Genomic DNA, 18,028 nt, shown 5'->3' on the forward strand with positions numbered 1-18,028 from the left:
CACTTGGAATGCACTTTGCTTCCTCTTTAAAATCAAACTTAGATGCTCATCCATCTTCAAGTTCAGAGGCTTCGTCAATACTCTTCAATCTTCAAGTTTAGAGGCTTCATCGATACTTCATCTTCATGCTCAAGTCTGGAGGTTTTGCGATGCCATCTTCACGCTCAAAGTCACGAAGTCGAGCTCAATGTGAAGATTCATCGATGCTTCGTCAAACTCAAATGCGAAGGATTTGCCGATGCTTTGTCAAACTCAAACACGAAGGTCCCATCAATGCTTCTCCATCTTCAAATTCAGAGACTCCATCGAAGTTGTTCCATCTTCAAGTTCAAGATTGGCGTTCATGGCCCCCACTTCCATCTTCAAGTTCAAGGTCGGTATGCATAACTCCGCTCCATCTTCAAGTTCAAGGTTGGTGTGCATGGCTCGGCTCCATCTTCAATGACTCGGTCTACTAAATCATGACGTAGCTTCGCTTCATCTCCAAAGTCTGGCGTGGTTCGCTTCATCTCCAAACTAATGATGCGACTTCACTTCATCTTCAAAGTCGTGGCGTGGTTTCATTTCATCTCCAAACTGATAGCGCGGCTTCACTTCATCTCCAAAATGTTGGCGTAGTTTCACTTTATCTCCAAAGTCTGGCGTGGTTCGCTTCACCTCCAAAGTTGTGGCATGGCTTCACTTCATCTCCAAATTAATGGCGCGACTTCGCTTCATCTCCAAAGTCGTGGTGCGATTTCGTTTCCTCTCCAAAATGTTGACGCGACCTTGCTTCATCTCCAAAGTCGTGGCGTGGCTTCGTTTCATCTCTAAACTGATGGCGCAGTTTCACTTCATCTCCAAACTGATGACGTGGCTTCATTCAATCTTCAAAGTCGTGGTGCGGTTTCGTTTCCTCTCCAAAATATTGGTACAATTTCACCCCTTCTCCAAAATTGGTGTAGCTTTGATTCCTCTCCAAAAATGTGGGTGTGGTTCCACCTCATATGCGAGATAAAGTTTGGTTTGCCTAGCTCTACCTCATATGCAAGGACAACTCTGGTCCATCCAGCTCCACCTCATATGCGAGGACAACTCTGGTCCGTCCGGCTCCGCCTTGTACGCGAGATTGACTCTAGTCAACCTGACTCCGCTAAAAAGCTCGATGGCATATTCTTCTCATCTTCAAAGTTTGATGGCATATCCGCCTCATCTTCAATACTCGATGGCATATTTCTCTTATCTTAAAATTTTGATCAAGGAATAGTATAACAAGGTGGACTTTATAGGGATCCTCCCTAGGGTGAAAGCATGGGAGAGTTATAAGCCTTACAAGGCCCCTCCCATGACGATCAGGATATGCGAACAGTGCTACAATGATCTTATCGGGATCCTCCCTAGGGTGAAAGCATGGGAGAGTTGTAAGCCTTGCAGGACCCTTCCCATGATGATCAGGATATGCGAATGGTGCTACAAGGTAGACCTTATCGGGATCCTCCCTAGGATGAAAGCATGAGAGAGTTGTAAGCCTTGCAGGGCCCTTCCCATGACAATCAGGATATGCGAACGGTGCTGCAAGGTAGACCTTATCGGGATCCTCCCTAGGGTTAAAACATGGGAGAGTTGTAAGTCTTGTAGACCCCTCCCATGATGATCAGGATATGCGAACGGTGCTATAAGGTAGACTTTATCGGGATCCTCCCTAGGGTGAAAGCATGGGAGAGTTATAAGCCTTGTAGGGCCCCTCCCATGACATTCAGGATATGCAAATGGTGTTACAAGGTAGACCTTATCGAGATCCTCCCTAGGGTGAAAGCATGGGAGAGTTGTAAGCCTTACAAGGCCCCTCCCATTACGTTTAGGATATGCGAACGGTGCTACAAGGTAGACCTTATCGAGATCCTCTCTAGGGTGAAAACATGGGAGAGTTGTAAGCCTTGCAGGGCCCCTCCCATGACGATCAGGAAGCATGAACAGGTATAGTAAATAGACCATACCAAGGTCATCCTACAAAAGATGCGTTTTACTCCCTTGAGTTGCGCTTTAGCTTCTTCAAAAGAGTAAAGGGGACAAGTTAGTAAACCTATGTAAAAAAAATAAATAAAAAAGTAAGGAGGCAAGTAAAAAAAAAAAAGAAAGAAAAAAAAAGAGAAAAAAAAAAGGAAAAAACAGGAAATTTTCTTTAAAAAAATGAAAGAAGAGGAAAATGAGAGAAATGAAAGATTAGAAGAAGAGAAAAGGATGAGGATAATGGAGGGGTTTGGGTCCTATTTATGGAGGTTGGGTATGTTCCATAACAAATTAGGAAATCCAAATCAAATAAAGATTCGATTCAAAATATTATATTTTTTTTTTCTAATTTGATTCTATCCTAATGTCAAATTAAATTAAACAAATTCCCTATCTAATTTGATTTTATTAGATTTTATACTTAAATTTACCTTTAACTAAAATTTGGACATATTCCAAATTTTATTCAAAATAAAATTTAAATTTTGGATAAAATCACAAATTAAAATTTGGCCATATTTCAAATTTTATTCAAAACAAATTGTTCATTAAATTGTAAATTAAATCTCAAAATAAAATTTGGGCATATTCCAAATTTTATCCCAAAACTAAATCACTAAATCAGCAAGACTTCCAAATTATTAATGATAAAATCTCAAATTAAAATTTGGGCATTTTCCAAATTTTATATCAAATTCATCTAAATTTAGGTTCTAAATCAAGTTGTGGGAAAGATCTAAAATTCATCCAAAATTAAAATTTGGCCATATTCCAAATTCAAGTACCCTATTGAGTTTTTATCTTCAATCAAAATAAATTGGGGATAAGAAAAAAATCTCAGTTGATCTTTTATTCTAATTTGGCATATCCCAAATTTTATCTTAAATCCAAATCAAATTAAATTGGGATAAAGTTAAAAAAAAAATTTGTAAATTTGGCGATATTCCAAATTTTATCCCAAATTCAAGTTAAACTTATGTACTAAATTCATAGTTTGACTAACACATCAATTGAGATCAAATTCAAGAACAAATATATTTGGATTTTGATTCCAACTTTATATTTTTCAAGATTCATCCACCCATGTGTGTGCATAAATCTCAAAAAGGGCATTAATGAGAAATTTTAGACCAATCACAAATTGCCACATCATTTACTAGATCAATGACGGAATTCCAAATCATTAAATTTGGGCTCAGTTGACATATATCTTGAATTAAAGTTGAAGACCAATTTTGATGACGCCACGTGGTTTTATCATGACCGTTGAATCACATAAGATTAATTTGACCCAATTTGATATTATTATTTGGGTCAAAGTCCAACTAAACCCAAAAATAGGCTGAATTTGACCCAAATGTCAAATCATACCTAAATCCGATTAATTGGGCCCAAAGGTCAAACTCATGGACCAACCAAGCTCAAGTCCAACTAATTGGGCCTAAAGGCCAGGCCCATGGATCAACCAAGCCCATCTGTGAACTCGTTTGGAGGGGTCAGCAATTCTGCATTCCAGAGCTTAGAGGGAATTCCTTGACTTTTGAAGCTAACCACACCATTCTGAAGACTGAAGTTCTTTGAAGATACGAGGATTTTTTCTACATTTAGAGAGTCCAGAGAATTCATCAACAATCAGAATACTCCCAAGACTCCTGAAGCTGCACTCCTAGAAGACAGAAGTCCCTTGAAGACACAAAGACTCTTCCAAAACTTCTACTTCAAGAACGTTCATTGCTTTTCTTTTTCAAGTCAAGCACATTCACCCAACTGAGAGAGAATCAGAGGATCAAGTATTAGAGATCGAACCATCAAATCAACTTCAATATCAACACCAACTCAATTAACTCCACGAAACAAGTTTCTCCGGAAGCCTCGTGTGAACAGTCACTGTTTATCAATGATAGATGATGGTAGTCTATCAATCATTATTACTTATAAACAGTGACCTTTTACTATATTTGTAAATAATTTAAACCAATTAACAATTATGATCAATATGGTATGAGATTATTTTTAATAATTATAATTAGTTTATCATGAATTAATTAAAATTCATTAATTTTTATCATGAATTTTGAGAAAAAATTTATTTATTTTTTGAAACTAATTTTGATAATTTTATTAATTAATGCACCATAGTTATAGAAATCATCAAACTATAATTAATCAACTCTAAATGATGAATTAGTGTGTTTGTAGTTTTTTGCTCAAGACTTGAAATAATCAGTGTGTAGTTTCTTGCTCAAGACTTGGAAATAATCAATTAGTTAGCATTATAAGTTAGACTTCATTGTTCCTAAACATATAATAAAAAAAATAAAATAAATAAAAAATCACGTAAATTTCAAAGGAAGTGAGACTACGAATGGCAAATCTAGGAATTTAGGTTAAGGGACACAAATTTATACGAAATAGAATCATTTTACATGAACTTTTAGATTTGTGTCTATATATAGTGCATGAACTTTAAAAAAAAAAAATTAATAGGTTCATGTATTCCTAATTTTTATGTCTAATAGATTCTTAAAATATCAATTTTGCATTCAATAAGTATTTTATATATTCAAAATGTAAAATGCTAAGACTCCATTTGGTAACCGATCTTTTGTTTTTTGTTTTTGAAAATTAAACCTATAGATGTTAAACAAATTTGTTATCTACTTTTTATTAATGATTTTAAAATCAAGTCAAATTTTGAAAACTAAAAAACAGTTTTAAAAACTAGTTTTTGTCTTTGAAATTTGGTTAAGAATTCAACCATTGTATTTAAGAAAGATACATATCATTGTAAGAATTTAGGAAGAAATAGGCTTAATTTTTAAAAACCAAAAATAAAAAACGAGATTTAAATTTTATATTAGACATGGTGTAAAATAAATGCAATTGGACATTCTTTTTAAAAACTAATGTATTGATTAACTACAAATTTGAAATTTTAAGATTTAATTAGAACAAAAACAGTTTTTTATCTTATAAGTACAAATCGAACCAATTGTGTCCTTGACCCCTTCGTAAATCTGCCATTAGAGACTACATTGAGTAATTTTCAAACAATCTCGTCTCTTTAGTTGTGTTATGTTAATCTTTATTTCATATCAAACATCATTATAATTCAATGTAAAAGATTCAAACACTCATAAATTCATACTACAAAACTTAACTAAAGAGGTCTAGCTAAAGCAAGTATTGCTCAACTAACATTCGATATGTGTTAGCGATCATGAGTCCTATGGTTTGACTCCACCACCTCGATTGTATTAAAAAAAAGTTATAAAGAGGTAGGATGTTCGAAAAATCCAATAACCCAAAAAATTCAATCAACCCAATCCCAACTGTTACAATTTGGACTGGATTATCAACTTATTTGAATTAAGTTGGGTCCAAATAAATGCAAATTTATATGGATTTACCTAAACTAACCCAAATAAATTATTATCATCCGATAATTTTCAACCAAAATAATGCCATAGAATTCTACTCAAACTCATACTCTTGAACCTATATTACTTTCATATTATTAAAATTCCAAATATTCAATCTTGGAACCCCTCGTCGCTACCCCAGATCTGTGAAGTTCAGTCCCAAATCTCTCAGCCACATGCCCCAGCCGGTCGCCTGAATCCTCTACCATTGTTTAACCTCTCCACCAGACCAAACCTCCTTCCCAGCACCATGCCTCTTGCCCTGATCCGCACCATCCTATCCATCTGCTTGCGACTCGATTGATGGTGGACACGCAACTCGGACAATTTTCTAACGATTTCGAACCTAACGAAATCGATTTCCTTTTGGTTTTTGCGATTGCTGTGGGTTTCTTCCACAGATCTCGTCGCCGTGGGTTTCTTCCTCAGATCTTATCACTTTATTTATTTGTACTTCTTCTTCGATTTTTCAATTTTTTTTATCATATGTGTTTCTATGTTTGTATATTTACATTTCATGTTTTATGATATATACATTTATATCAATTGAACATCGACTCCATTTGTAATTTATATATTGTGGTAGATAGTTTTGTTTATTTGGAAATTATGAGGTTTGAAAATAAATTTAAAGTTGTCACGTTAATTGGGAATTAGCAATTTCTGTTATGGAGTTTCTATGAAATTTTGATTTATTAGGATTTTTGGCTACTTAAATAAAATTTATGATATATATTGTCATATAAATAAAATTTTGATATATATTGTGATTTATGTTGAACGTGTATAGTCAATCTTATCAGTATATTTCATATATTGATTAGAATACTTTCGAATATCTAAGACAATGTTCCAAGATATATTGACATGCATATCATAACATCGGGGGAATATATTAAAACACAAGTGATACCTAATTAGAAGTGCATACATATCAGAATACCACATACCATCTTGACTCTCTACATACTAGACATGTTCACATTATTCTTTTCTATATAGACAACATTCATTAGGACATGCACGAATCTTCTCATATTCCATTCTCAGTGCACATAATATCTTCTTTGCTTCATACATTGATCAAGGAAGTGCTTTCTTCTTTGGTAACATCTCGTACTTAACTTTTAAGTTGTACAACTTGACTAATGTTGATAATTTGGTAAAATTTTTATAATTATCATATAGAGGTTTCTCAACGTTGTTAAATAAAGTTCCAAAACTTCCCGTGGAACTAACAAAATCTTCATGTGTTGGCTATACCATTTCAATTGCCACATTAATGATGTATTCTTCATTTTTTTAATGAGTTGAGATTTTTTATGCGATTCTCATATGACTTTCGAGGAAGCTCTTCACCATGCCAAAACCATGTAAATAATAACTTAGTTCATTATATTAACAATTAAATGATTTCTAATTTCTTTTTCAATGTGCATATCAATAATTTACATTTTAAACATGGACAACGAATTCTGGATGGATCACCTGTATTACTTTAAGCAAATTCTAAAAACTCTTTCCCACCTAACTCATATTCTTTTGACAATCTATTTTGTCTCATCCATGAATTATCCATGTCAAAAAAAATTGTGGTGTTAAAAAAATGCAGTATTTGTCAAAAAGTTTTTATAGAAAAATTTAAATATTTACATTGTTATAATTAAATCAAAATATATATTTTAGTCACATCCATCATAACAAAGACTAAATAAAGAATGGATTAAATCAAAATAGAGTCTACCATATGATAATATGTTGAATAATAACATGGAATATATGTATTTCAAATATCATACGTACTACAAAAGATAGTCATTCATAATAATACCAAACTAAAAAAAAATTAATGCACAAAGTACCTAGATAGCATTTAACAAAATCACTCCGCAAATGAAGAACTAAATACATACTACCATAAAATAAGAAAAATTTGTTTTATTAAAATATTTTCCTATACTTCATAAACTTTGAGTATATAACACTAGATCAATTTATAAGTGTGTTCTAATTAGGGATGAACATTCAAATTGCAAAAACCGAACTGTTTCTAAAAGATCGAACCGAAAATTCAGTGAAATCGAAAAATACAGTTTGGTCCGATTTGAGGAAATTTATTCAATTTCGAAAACTGAATTTAAAACCGAACCGAACCATTTTTAACTAATATATATATATATATGTAAAATCGAATTTAATAGAATTGTTTTTAATTGAAAGAACAAAACCAAATTTAAAATCGAAACGAATTGAACATTTTTTAAATTTAGAAAATATAACATAGATTTTCTAAAAATACTGAAACTGAATTTAAAATCGAATGGTTTCACATATTAGAAATTTTGGTTCGGTTCAATTCGGTTTGACCACCAAACCTAATCGAACCGAACCGTTTTCACCCCTAATTCTAATAAAGTTGAGTTAATTAAATTGGTTAATAGTAAAACACTTCAAGAAATTGGTTGGAAGAAGGACCAGTAAAATATCAAGGTCATCCTGCATATATGTCATTTCGACTCTTCATTGAGTAGTTTGATTGGATTGGAAGATTCATATTTTCTCAAAAAAATAATCATAGAGATGTTGTAAACTTGAGGAGCACAATGGGAACACAAATATCAATAAAATATAATATTAAAATAAATATAATATAATAATAAAATTAATTAATTAAACATAATATATAAATAAAAAAAATAAAATAAAATAGCCAAATATAACATAAGAAATTTCTTTAAATTCTTCACTTTCTTCAATTTTTATGAAATTTGCCCAATGTGTGTTTCTTCCAAACCCCACCAAATGCTACTATTTATAGGCAATTTGGCAAGTAGAAGGTGAATTAAATGGATACTAATAATGTGTAATGTTAAGACATATGGATAACCCTTTAGGAAATTGGGGCATGACACATGGTCAATGGACACTAAGTATGAGCATCTAATAAAAATCTATTATCATAATATTTATAATACTCCCTCTTAGATGTCCATTATGTATGTGAAATATGTCTCGTTAAAATCTTACTAGGAAAAAAATCCTAGTGAAGGAAAAGAGTATATATTTCATAAAATTACTAGAAAAAAATCCAATGAGAAAAAAATTCTAGTGAAGGGAGAAGAGTACATGTTTCCTAAAAAATATATTTACTCCCATCATAGAAACATCACTTGAGATCTCTGATTTGCCGTATTCCAATATTGTGCACCAGTTTTTCAAAGATTGCGCTAGGTAATACCTTTGTAAATAAGTTTGCCAGGTTACCTTTCGAACAAATTTGTTGTATAGTGATATCGTCATTTTCTTCAAGATCATGAGTAAGAAAAGTTATTTTATTTTATTTTATTTTGACTAACAATGTTACATAATTACTTTTTTCAAAGCTAAAATTTAAATCATTGATTAAAGTATAAGTTTTCTTTCCATATCAAATAGGTACTTAAAATTTAAAAAGAGTATTTGGACTTTCAATTTTGTATCTAATATGTTATTTAGATTTCAAAAAAATTTATATTCATGCCTAATAAATTTATGATCTTTTATATTCATGAATTAAAAAAATATCCATTAAACAAAATTAAAAATTAAATGTCGTATTAGACACAAAATTCATTTTACATTTAATAGAATATTTTTTTAAGATAAAAATTGAATATGTTAAGAACCTATTTAACCTTTTTAACTCGAATCTATTAGACACAAAATTTAATTTGATATTAATAAATAAAAAAAAGGTTTAAAAATCTATTTAAACAATTTTTTAAGTTTAGAGATATAATCGAAAGTAGGAAAGCTAATGTATATATGATATTAAATCTTGTTACAATATATTATCATTACGTAGATAATTCTCAATCTTCCCTACAAAAAGAGCCGTACACATTAATATGTTCTTCACATCAAAAAGTGCAAAATATATCCCACTTTTGAAGTTTGCTTTCCTTTAAAGCAAGTGGTGGTAAAGTAATATTCATTTCACATCTTTTTATTCTTGTTTGAGTAATAATTAGACCAATATTTAATTTGGACTAAAACTTGACCACAATTATAAAAATATGTATATAATACAGATTTTCATAGATTAAACATATAATAGCAAAAAAAAAAAAAAAAAAAAAAAAACACATTAATAGACTTCTATCAATTGACTATAACATAGATAATGATGGACTTCTATAAGTTTTTATCAAACTCTATCAAAGAAGATTAAATTTTACTATTTTATATAAATAGTTTCTCTTATTTTTCTATTTTTGAAAATCCCTCTATATAATATCTAATATAGATTTTTATATTAAAAAAAATGAAATGAAAAGAAAAAGCCCCCAAACCTTTGATCTTCAATAACCAGAGGCTCACAATGTTTATAACATAGATGAGCTATTCTATCTTTTTTTTTAATAAGATGTGAAGGGAAAAAATCAAACCTCTAACTTCAAAGTTGATAATACAAGCACAATGTCAATTGAACTAGATGAGCTAATCCGTTCATTGTCAATTGGATTTGAGATGAAACTCATATTATCTAATATGATATCAATGTCCGTTAAATTCAAACAAGTATTCAATTCAAAAATAAAATTGAAATTTCATCCAAAAATGGTGAATCAAAAGAGACGTCATCTTAATAGGTATGTTGAGGTAACACATTAGAAAAACGAGAGGACTTCACAATATTTATAAGATAAATAGGCTAGTCTATTATTGTCAATTAATTTTGAAATGAAACCTCGTATTATCTACATAAGTTTACAAAAGGTACACTTGCATCACATGCATATATGGATCAAAGTAGAAAGAAAAATCTAGAAGTAATACCATCCAATGGTCAATAATATCCATTTAAGACTAATTTATTGGAAGTACTCAACCAAAATATTTGTTAAACATGGAAACACAACTACACTTGTGATAAAACAATGGAGGGTTCTTGCCTAATAAGATGAGGGTGAAAAGTGTCCTAATCCAAAGTGGTGGGCCCTACTTTTATGCTTGTGGATATTCCAAATTCTTATGTGCAAATTTTTTTTTTTTCCCTCTTTGATATCCCTTGTGGATGGAATCTGAAGGGGCCAATCTATCCATTCCACTCTTCTCCCAATGGCCAAAAAAGCATCCAAAAACATTACAAAAAAATTGACCTTTCAAGATCAAAACCAATACCTAAAAGTTGCTTCTTGTTGGCCAAAATGCATATTTACAATTTGAAACTATGGCCTTAAGTTGGGAGAGTAGTGTTTCCAAGTTTATTCTCAATGCATCATTTTGGGGTCAGAAATCAGTTAGCTTCAATGAGAATGATCATGTCCTACTTCGACGAGGCATTCGGGGCGTCATGATTACATCCCGGTTCGACTTTAGTAAGGCTTGACGATTCTTGATCGTATTGTCAAAGAGTCGGCCACCAGGATTTTCAGCATAACATACGTAATAACAACTCACACAAGCGTGGGGCAGTGCCATTGCAATCCTTGTCTGAGGTAATTCAAAATGGAAGAGATTCAGTTGAGATTCATTAGAGTAAGGAGTGGTGAAGAAAGGAAGAAACACAAACCATTAGGTATCCAACTATGAAGCTTAGCAAGGAAATAGTAGCTGCGAAGCCAGGATGCACTGTAAATGTCCAGCTAGCTATAACGATGACACAAATACAGCCACTACAAACTCCGGTGAGGAAGCAAATCGAGCTCGTAATATCCGAGTCAACAATCTGTACCATGTCGGTCATCTCGAAGAGCTTCCATATGTCTTGCGATGCTTGCACGAAATCTTTTCCATACGAAGCTATCTGATAAGATCAGTTTCAAAACCAATCATTTTGAGATTCGATCCATCTAGTAACAATGTGAAATGGACATAACATTGTTTCAAATCATCCAAATCCTTGAGATCATATGATTTTTCTTTTTTCTTTTTTCTTTTTTTTGGAGATTCAATCAAGTTTATGATAAGCAATGGAAATGGAAAAAAAACAAACAAACAAATAATACCTGCACAAAGGCCCAGCTATTGCCGCGTCGAAAGATTGAGTTCATGACATGGAGACAACAATGAGCACAAGAAAACATAAACTCGTCTTCCCCCTCAAGCAAATTCAGACCTCGGGCGAGGATTCGGAGAGCTTCAATGGTAGGGACAAAGAGAGAACCAAGAGAAGCACTTCCTAGGTTTCTAGTCAAGGCTCTTTGGAGGCAAAATTGAGTATTGCACTGCATTCCTCTGAGATAATACAGAGAGATCACCCTACTAACAGTTATATTAGCAACATTTCTCATTACTTCAGCAGTCCAAAGCAAGCTAAGCAGTAAAACAATTATAGTCAAAGGGGGGAAATAAAAGTTCAATGCTCCTATTATAGCCAAAATCCAAAAAGACATCCATAGAAATCCAGCCCCAAGCATCCAATATGTCGGCTGATTCAAATCAGGGAACTTGCAAACAGGCTCGAGCGATTTGACGAAAACCTCTGAACAAAACTCGATTCTCTGTGAAACCCAACAGGCATATAACCCATTACCAATTGCAAAAACAAGAAAACAGACTCCAACACCTTCTGTGGCAGGCATTTGAAAGCAAACTAGCAGGATTCCAGCTGATAAGGACATTGCAAAGGAACACCATAGAATGAAATGAACCATGAACTTAGGCCATAACCTCACAGCCTTTTGCCAAGCAAATGCAAGACTAATGCTCAACAGAGATGCAACCTCAACTTGTGGAAGGAAATACTGAAGAACCCTCTTCTCTTTTCTCTTTACAGAGTCTGATGCATATAACAGCCCTTGAATCCCCTTGAAAACAAGGAAACAAACCAGCCCAACAGCCAAAACCAAGTGCAGAACAAACAGAAACAGACTTACTTTATCTGTGTATGCTTTTGAATTCAGATTAATCACTGCAGGTTGCTGCTTGCCAACAACAACAAAAAAAAAATGGGGGCAAAATCTTAAAACTAATCACTCAAATTTCAGCTCAAGGTCAAAACTAAAAACTAAAGTGTGAGCTGTGTTTTCTTTACCTGTGGAGTTGAAACAGAGAGAGGAACGGGGGACTGGCGGTGCTGATGGTGCTGATGGCCGGAAGGGCCACCGGAGGAGGGCTGAGGAGAAGGAGTGGCTACTCTAGCTCCACCATTGAGAATGATTCTCAAAGGGTTTGTTGGATTCAATCTATGCAACATTGAAACATGCAAATCACCTTGATTATTAGCATTTTTTATATCCCTCTCCATCATTTGTTCTGGTAATACACCTACTTTTTCCCCTTTCTCTAGATCTTCCCTTCTCTTCTCTTCTGGTAATTTCCTCCCATTTTCCTCTCTCTCCTCTTCATTCCTTCTCTCCATTTCCCTCTCCTCCACCTAAAAACAACACCCACAACAAAAAATTGAAAACCCCATAAGTTTTAGCATTCTAAATCAACAAAATTCACTCTCCAAAAACAGAGGGACAACCAAACAAAATAACCAAAAAAACAAAGGAAGATTGAAAATCTATCTTACTGGTTCAGCAGCACCCATCGGAGAACAGTGGCGGTGGCGGTGGTGGCGGCCGGAGCTGGAATTTAGAGGATTTGTTTTTGTTGTATCTTTATGATTTTGGTGCGTGGGATGTTCTTTATTTGCCTTTTGGAACTTGCATCAGAGTATCAGAAAAAGAGCAGCCTCGAAAAATATTTATTCAAACCCCACGCGCTTGGGTGCGCGTGTGAATAACACGGACCAATGGTAGAGACTATAGTCATTGAATGTTCTCTTACGTTTTTAAAATAAGCTTACGCACGTGCTGTAACGGATTTAACATTTTGATAGGAAATGAACGGCTGAGATTGGACGTATGTATTTATGCCACGTTGCGTTTATTTTTCTATTAAAATATTAGTTATTGAATAAATAATAATTAATTGAAATAACTTTTCAACTTTATGAACCTTTTTCTTTTTTAATCCAACGCATAATTTAACTTTCCATTGTGTTTTAATGTTTTTCGCTTTCTATAATTCATTTAAAATTTCAACGCTATTGGATCTTGTTGCATTTTATTGGCTTTTTAAAAAGAAATAATAGATTAATTTTGGTAAGAAATAACAATTTATATGGATTAACTCTTGATTGTGATTAAATAGAGTAGCTAAGTCTTAAAAATTAATGTGAGGTAAAGTTTATAATGAGTTTAACTATTGTTATAGATTGAGAAAAGTGAGATGAGAAGTCATCGAGCTTAAGTGAGTCTAAGTGAGATCAAAATGACAAGAAATTCACGTGAATTCTTAATCAAAATAAAGTGAGGTTAAGTATAAATGTTTATCTTGCCTATGAAGTTAATATTCAATGAGATTGAACAACTTTATCTTTTCCAAAATTGTCCAACTGATGTTCAAAGATTTTGGTATCAACTAATCTAAATATGCAAGATGACAAATTCATGATCCACTAGTACACCATCATTATTTACACAGTGGACATCACATTCACAACCTTACTATAAAACTACTCCATGACAAATCACAATTGCATTTATTATGAACATGGGTATACTCGATTAGCTATAATTATAGTAGGTTAATTGAGATAAAAATAGAATTTAAACTAGAAGAGATGGCTTATTCAACAAGTTACCAGGAAGATAATGAGTATTGAATCTATGGAAATGATTACCCAAAAGACCCATTTTAAAGGTCCAAAATGGCAAATGAACCAAAAAAAAAAAACTATCAAATGCCTCTTTGCTGATGTCATAACCACGTGAAATTACGGTTGTCCTTCTTTTTTCTTTTTCTTCTTCTTCTTTGGTGCGAGAAATCTTTCTCTGCAAAAAATCTTCTTATTCTCCAACTTCTTCTCCTTTGTATGTCTTCTTCTTATTATCTAACACGACGAGTCCATGCGAGCAGCTCTGAAAGCGACCAACTCCAATGAGCAAGAGACGAGAAAGAGGAGTTATTTTGTGAGTGGGGAAACGAAGAGAGAGTGAGAGACATAGTGATTCATGAGTGAAAAAAAAAAGCGAGAACGAGAGGCATAGTAATTTGTGAGTGAAAAAAGAAGAGAGGGCGAGACGAGCGAGAGCGATACTACTTTTCCGTGTGTACGCAAGTATATTTTAATAATTTCACTCGAAATTGACGTACATTTTTTATCTAACTTTTGGGTCATACATTTGACGAAACTAAATTTATGCTAGTTAGCTTTTAAAGATTATTCAAAATCTCTCCCCACAAGAATTGGAAGGGAGAATTTTGAATTGGGGTAATTTAACTTAAATAGAGAGAGAGAGAAGACAAGGTCACCTGGCCTTGTCGGTGACCTTTCAATTGGAGAGCCCCGCATATCCATACAAGAATATGGACAACAGACGACACAAGCTAAGATGTTCTTTTGTGACATTAATGATAAAACAGTTTTGGAAAAATAAAACAAAGTGAAATTCTTTCAAAATAATGCCAATAAATAAATAAAACAATATGATGTGATAGATGTTCAATTTTTTTAGTTTGAAGAAGATGAGATCAAATTTGCTCATTTCTCTCTTATTTCTCTCGTTTAGCTTATACTAGTAAATTTTATAACTTCTTTTTCCTTTTCACTTATATTCTAAACACAAAATTTCTAATAAATTTCTTAAATTCAAATGGAGGTTAATCCAATTTATTTAAAACTGGAGCAAAGAGATAATAAAGTAAGAGTTTAAAAAAAGAAAAAAAGAATAATAAAAAATTGCTAACTGCAAATCCTTATAGGAGTGTTCATATGACCCGACAACCCAAACAACCTGAATTATAAGGGTTGGGTTGGGTTGGGTTTAAAATTTAGGTTGGGTTGATTTTTTTTTTTTTTTTAGGTTGATTTGGGTCTTGAGTTGGGATTATGAAAAATTCGGGTTGACACAACCCAACCCGAATCACACACACACAAAGCGTTGCTCATGTATCTCTTAAGTCTTCTCTTTATCACGATTCTTTCTCTCAGTCTCAGCCTCGTTGTTCGTTCACTCCACCGATCGTCCGACCTTCGTCCATCTGTCATTCGGTTGACCTTCATCCATCCGTCAATTGTCTTGCCTTAATCCATCTGTCGTTCGCCTGCCCTTAGTCCATCATTCGTTTACTTCCAATTTTTTCTTTTTAAATTTCAATTACTTAAATTTAATTTCAAATCTAAAAATACATGTTGTCTGCCTTTTTCGTTGACCTTTTTTTTATAAAAAAAAATTAAGATCTCCACAAACTCTTGTTTTTCAAATTTCAGACTTCCACTGGCCAATTTCGAGGTTTGTAAATATGTAAATTCGTTGTTTTATAATGGATTTGTGAATTTTTTTTAGTATTTGTATTTGTTGCTGTTTTGATTATTTTATAAAGATCTTGGTTGATTTTCTGCTTTATATGGCTGTAGAAATATAGTTAATAATTATAAAGGGTTTCAATGTTGGTTTTCTGCTTTGTTGATTGACTATATGTTCTGAATATATGTAATAAATGGTTCTATTTTATATTTTTTCATTGTTGGTGGCTATTTTGATTCCTTTATGTCATTTTGGTGATTGTTCTTTTTTACAAAAAAAAAGGGGGAGGGGGAATTGTGCAACCCGACAATCCAATCTAACTCAACTCAAATTTTAAGGGTTGGGTTGGATTGGGTACCCTATTCAGGTCATTCAGATAGCCAACCCGAATTTTTGAGTTGGTCTAAAAATTATCCCCATCCCGTGTACACCCATAAATCCTTGAAGCCCATAGATATTGGGGGTGGGGGGCAAGCCAACCACCAGACGGGAAACCACTACTAGAAAAAAATACTAAGGAAAGAAATTATCGGGCAAAATGAACCCTTTTCGTTTTGGAAATTCCCCCATCGACCAACTAGTTCGTATCCTAGTCTTCCTACTAGTCGATGGAGAAGAGAGGACAATAGAGGGAAGAGAGAAAAAGAAAAAAGAAGAGAGAAAAGTAAGCAAATTTCATTATCTTCTTCTATTGAAAAAATGACAGACACAAAGAGATATCAAAATGGAGAAGAGAGGACAAGAGATAAGAGAAGAAGAAGAAAGAAGATAAGGAAGTGGAAAATATTAAAAAATATTTTTTTTCCAAGTCAATTTGTCACATCATATTTTTAATTAACTTTATGTTTAAATTTAGTAGATCTATTAGGTGAGGGACCTTTTAAACCTATTTTTGAAAACATCAGAGACTAAAATGGTCAATCTGAAACATTAGAAACTAAATGCACATATTCTTAAAAACTTAGAGACCATAAGAATATTTTTCCTTTAACATAATAAAAAAATACTTTTAAAAAACTTAAAGACTAAAAATATACATTTTGAAAATTTATAGATTGAAAAGATATATTTGAAAATTTGAGAATTAGATGCACTTATTTTTTAAAATTTGAAAACTAAAAATTTATATTTTGATAAGTTGAGGACTGAACACACATATTTTTTAAAACTCACAAAACTAAATAGATAAAACTTTCAAAATGTCATCCCTAAATACGAGCATTTAATTAATTATAAAATATATAAGGAGTATATTTTGTAATTTATATTTTATAATTCTCCTTTGATAAAGCTTGTTATGTTGTAGTTCCAAAAGATTTTTATCCTTTGGTTTTTTTCCCCTTTTAAATGTAAAGGACATTAATTATTATTAAGAAAATGGAGTTCAAGTGCCCAATAAAATAAAGGTATTCGACCGTACAGTATAACAGTGTCACACATGTTGTGCTTGCAATTTCTAGAATAACTAAAAGTAAAGAGATAAACAGAAATGGACAGAACATAAAATTTTGATAACCTAGTTTAGTGAAATACCACTTATATCTAGGAGGCAGTATGTTTGTGAAAAAAATACTTTTACTAATATGAATTTTAGGGGTGACCATTCAAATCGCAAAAACCAAATCGTTTCTAAAAATCAAACCAAACCGAACCGAAAACTCAGTGAAATCGAAAATTATGGTTTGGTTCGGTTTGAAAAAAATTGAAATTGAATTAATTCGGCTTGGTTCGGTTCGATTTCAATTTCAAAAATCGAATTTGAAATCAAATCGAACCATTTTTAACTAATATATATATATATATAAAGAGTAAAACCAAATTTAAAACCGAACCGTTTTAAAATTTAAAGAACAAAACCGAACCAAACCATTTTTAATTAAAAAAAATAACATAGATTTTCTAAAAATACCAAAACCAAATTTAAAACTGAACCGAATTGCATACATGTGGTTCGGTTCGATTTCACATATTAGAAAATTTGATTCAATTCGATTCGGTTCGACCACTAAATGAACTTAAGCAATTATAATATTGTAGTTATTTGTAAATGGATGACAAAAACAGTGACACAAGAATAATTCAACTGACTAGATGAACACTTGGACTTCCTCTAAATGTAAGACATTCTACCAAGGAACTTAGGTTATCCGAAGTATGTGACTATTAGTATGTAATCTCTTAAATTCCTCCTAAAAGTGAGAATACCTCTCTATTGTAATCTTCTCACTTCGTCACGAAGACCTCTTCATTTAATAAACTTAGGCGCTAGAGTCTTTTCAAATAAGAAAATGCAACATAAATAGAGTTATATCAATTTTTTTTTGAAAAAAAAAC

General features: G+C 32.5%; 1 protein-coding gene across 1 annotated transcript; it reads right to left on the minus strand.

Moving 5' to 3' along the window:
• Window positions 1-10,236: 10,236 nt before the first annotated feature.
• Window positions 10,237-13,146, minus strand: LOC120091863 (Plasma-membrane choline transporter family protein). Its single transcript, XM_039050013.2, has 5 exons — window positions 12,913-13,146; window positions 12,430-12,771; window positions 11,402-12,316; window positions 10,966-11,199; window positions 10,237-10,886 (listed from the first exon to the last, which is right to left on the minus strand). The coding sequence occupies exons 1-5, from the start codon at window positions 12,928-12,930 to the stop codon at window positions 10,713-10,715; spliced, it is 1,683 nt and encodes a 560-aa protein (XP_038905941.1). The 5' UTR covers window positions 12,931-13,146; the 3' UTR covers window positions 10,237-10,712.
• Between the last annotated feature and the right edge of the window lie 4,882 nt (window positions 13,147-18,028).

This window comes from Benincasa hispida, chromosome 11, assembly GCF_027475165.1.
Source record: "Benincasa hispida cultivar pf3 chromosome 11, pf3_genome.v1.1, whole genome shotgun sequence".
Lineage (NCBI taxonomy): Eukaryota > Viridiplantae > Streptophyta > Magnoliopsida > Cucurbitales > Cucurbitaceae > Benincasa > Benincasa hispida.

What these genes read in the sequence shown, in the direction of transcription:
- LOC120091863 (XM_039050013.2), bottom strand. An exon ending in TCTCTGTTTCAACTCCACAG is followed by an intron (nt 12,317 to 12,429) that starts GTAAAGAAAACA and finishes GTTGGCAAGCAG; the next exon opens with CAACCTGCAGTGATTAATCT. An exon ending in ATAGCTGGGCCTTTGTGCAG is followed by an intron (nt 11,200 to 11,401) that starts GTATTATTTGTT and finishes TGATCTTATCAG; the next exon opens with ATAGCTTCGTATGGAAAAGA.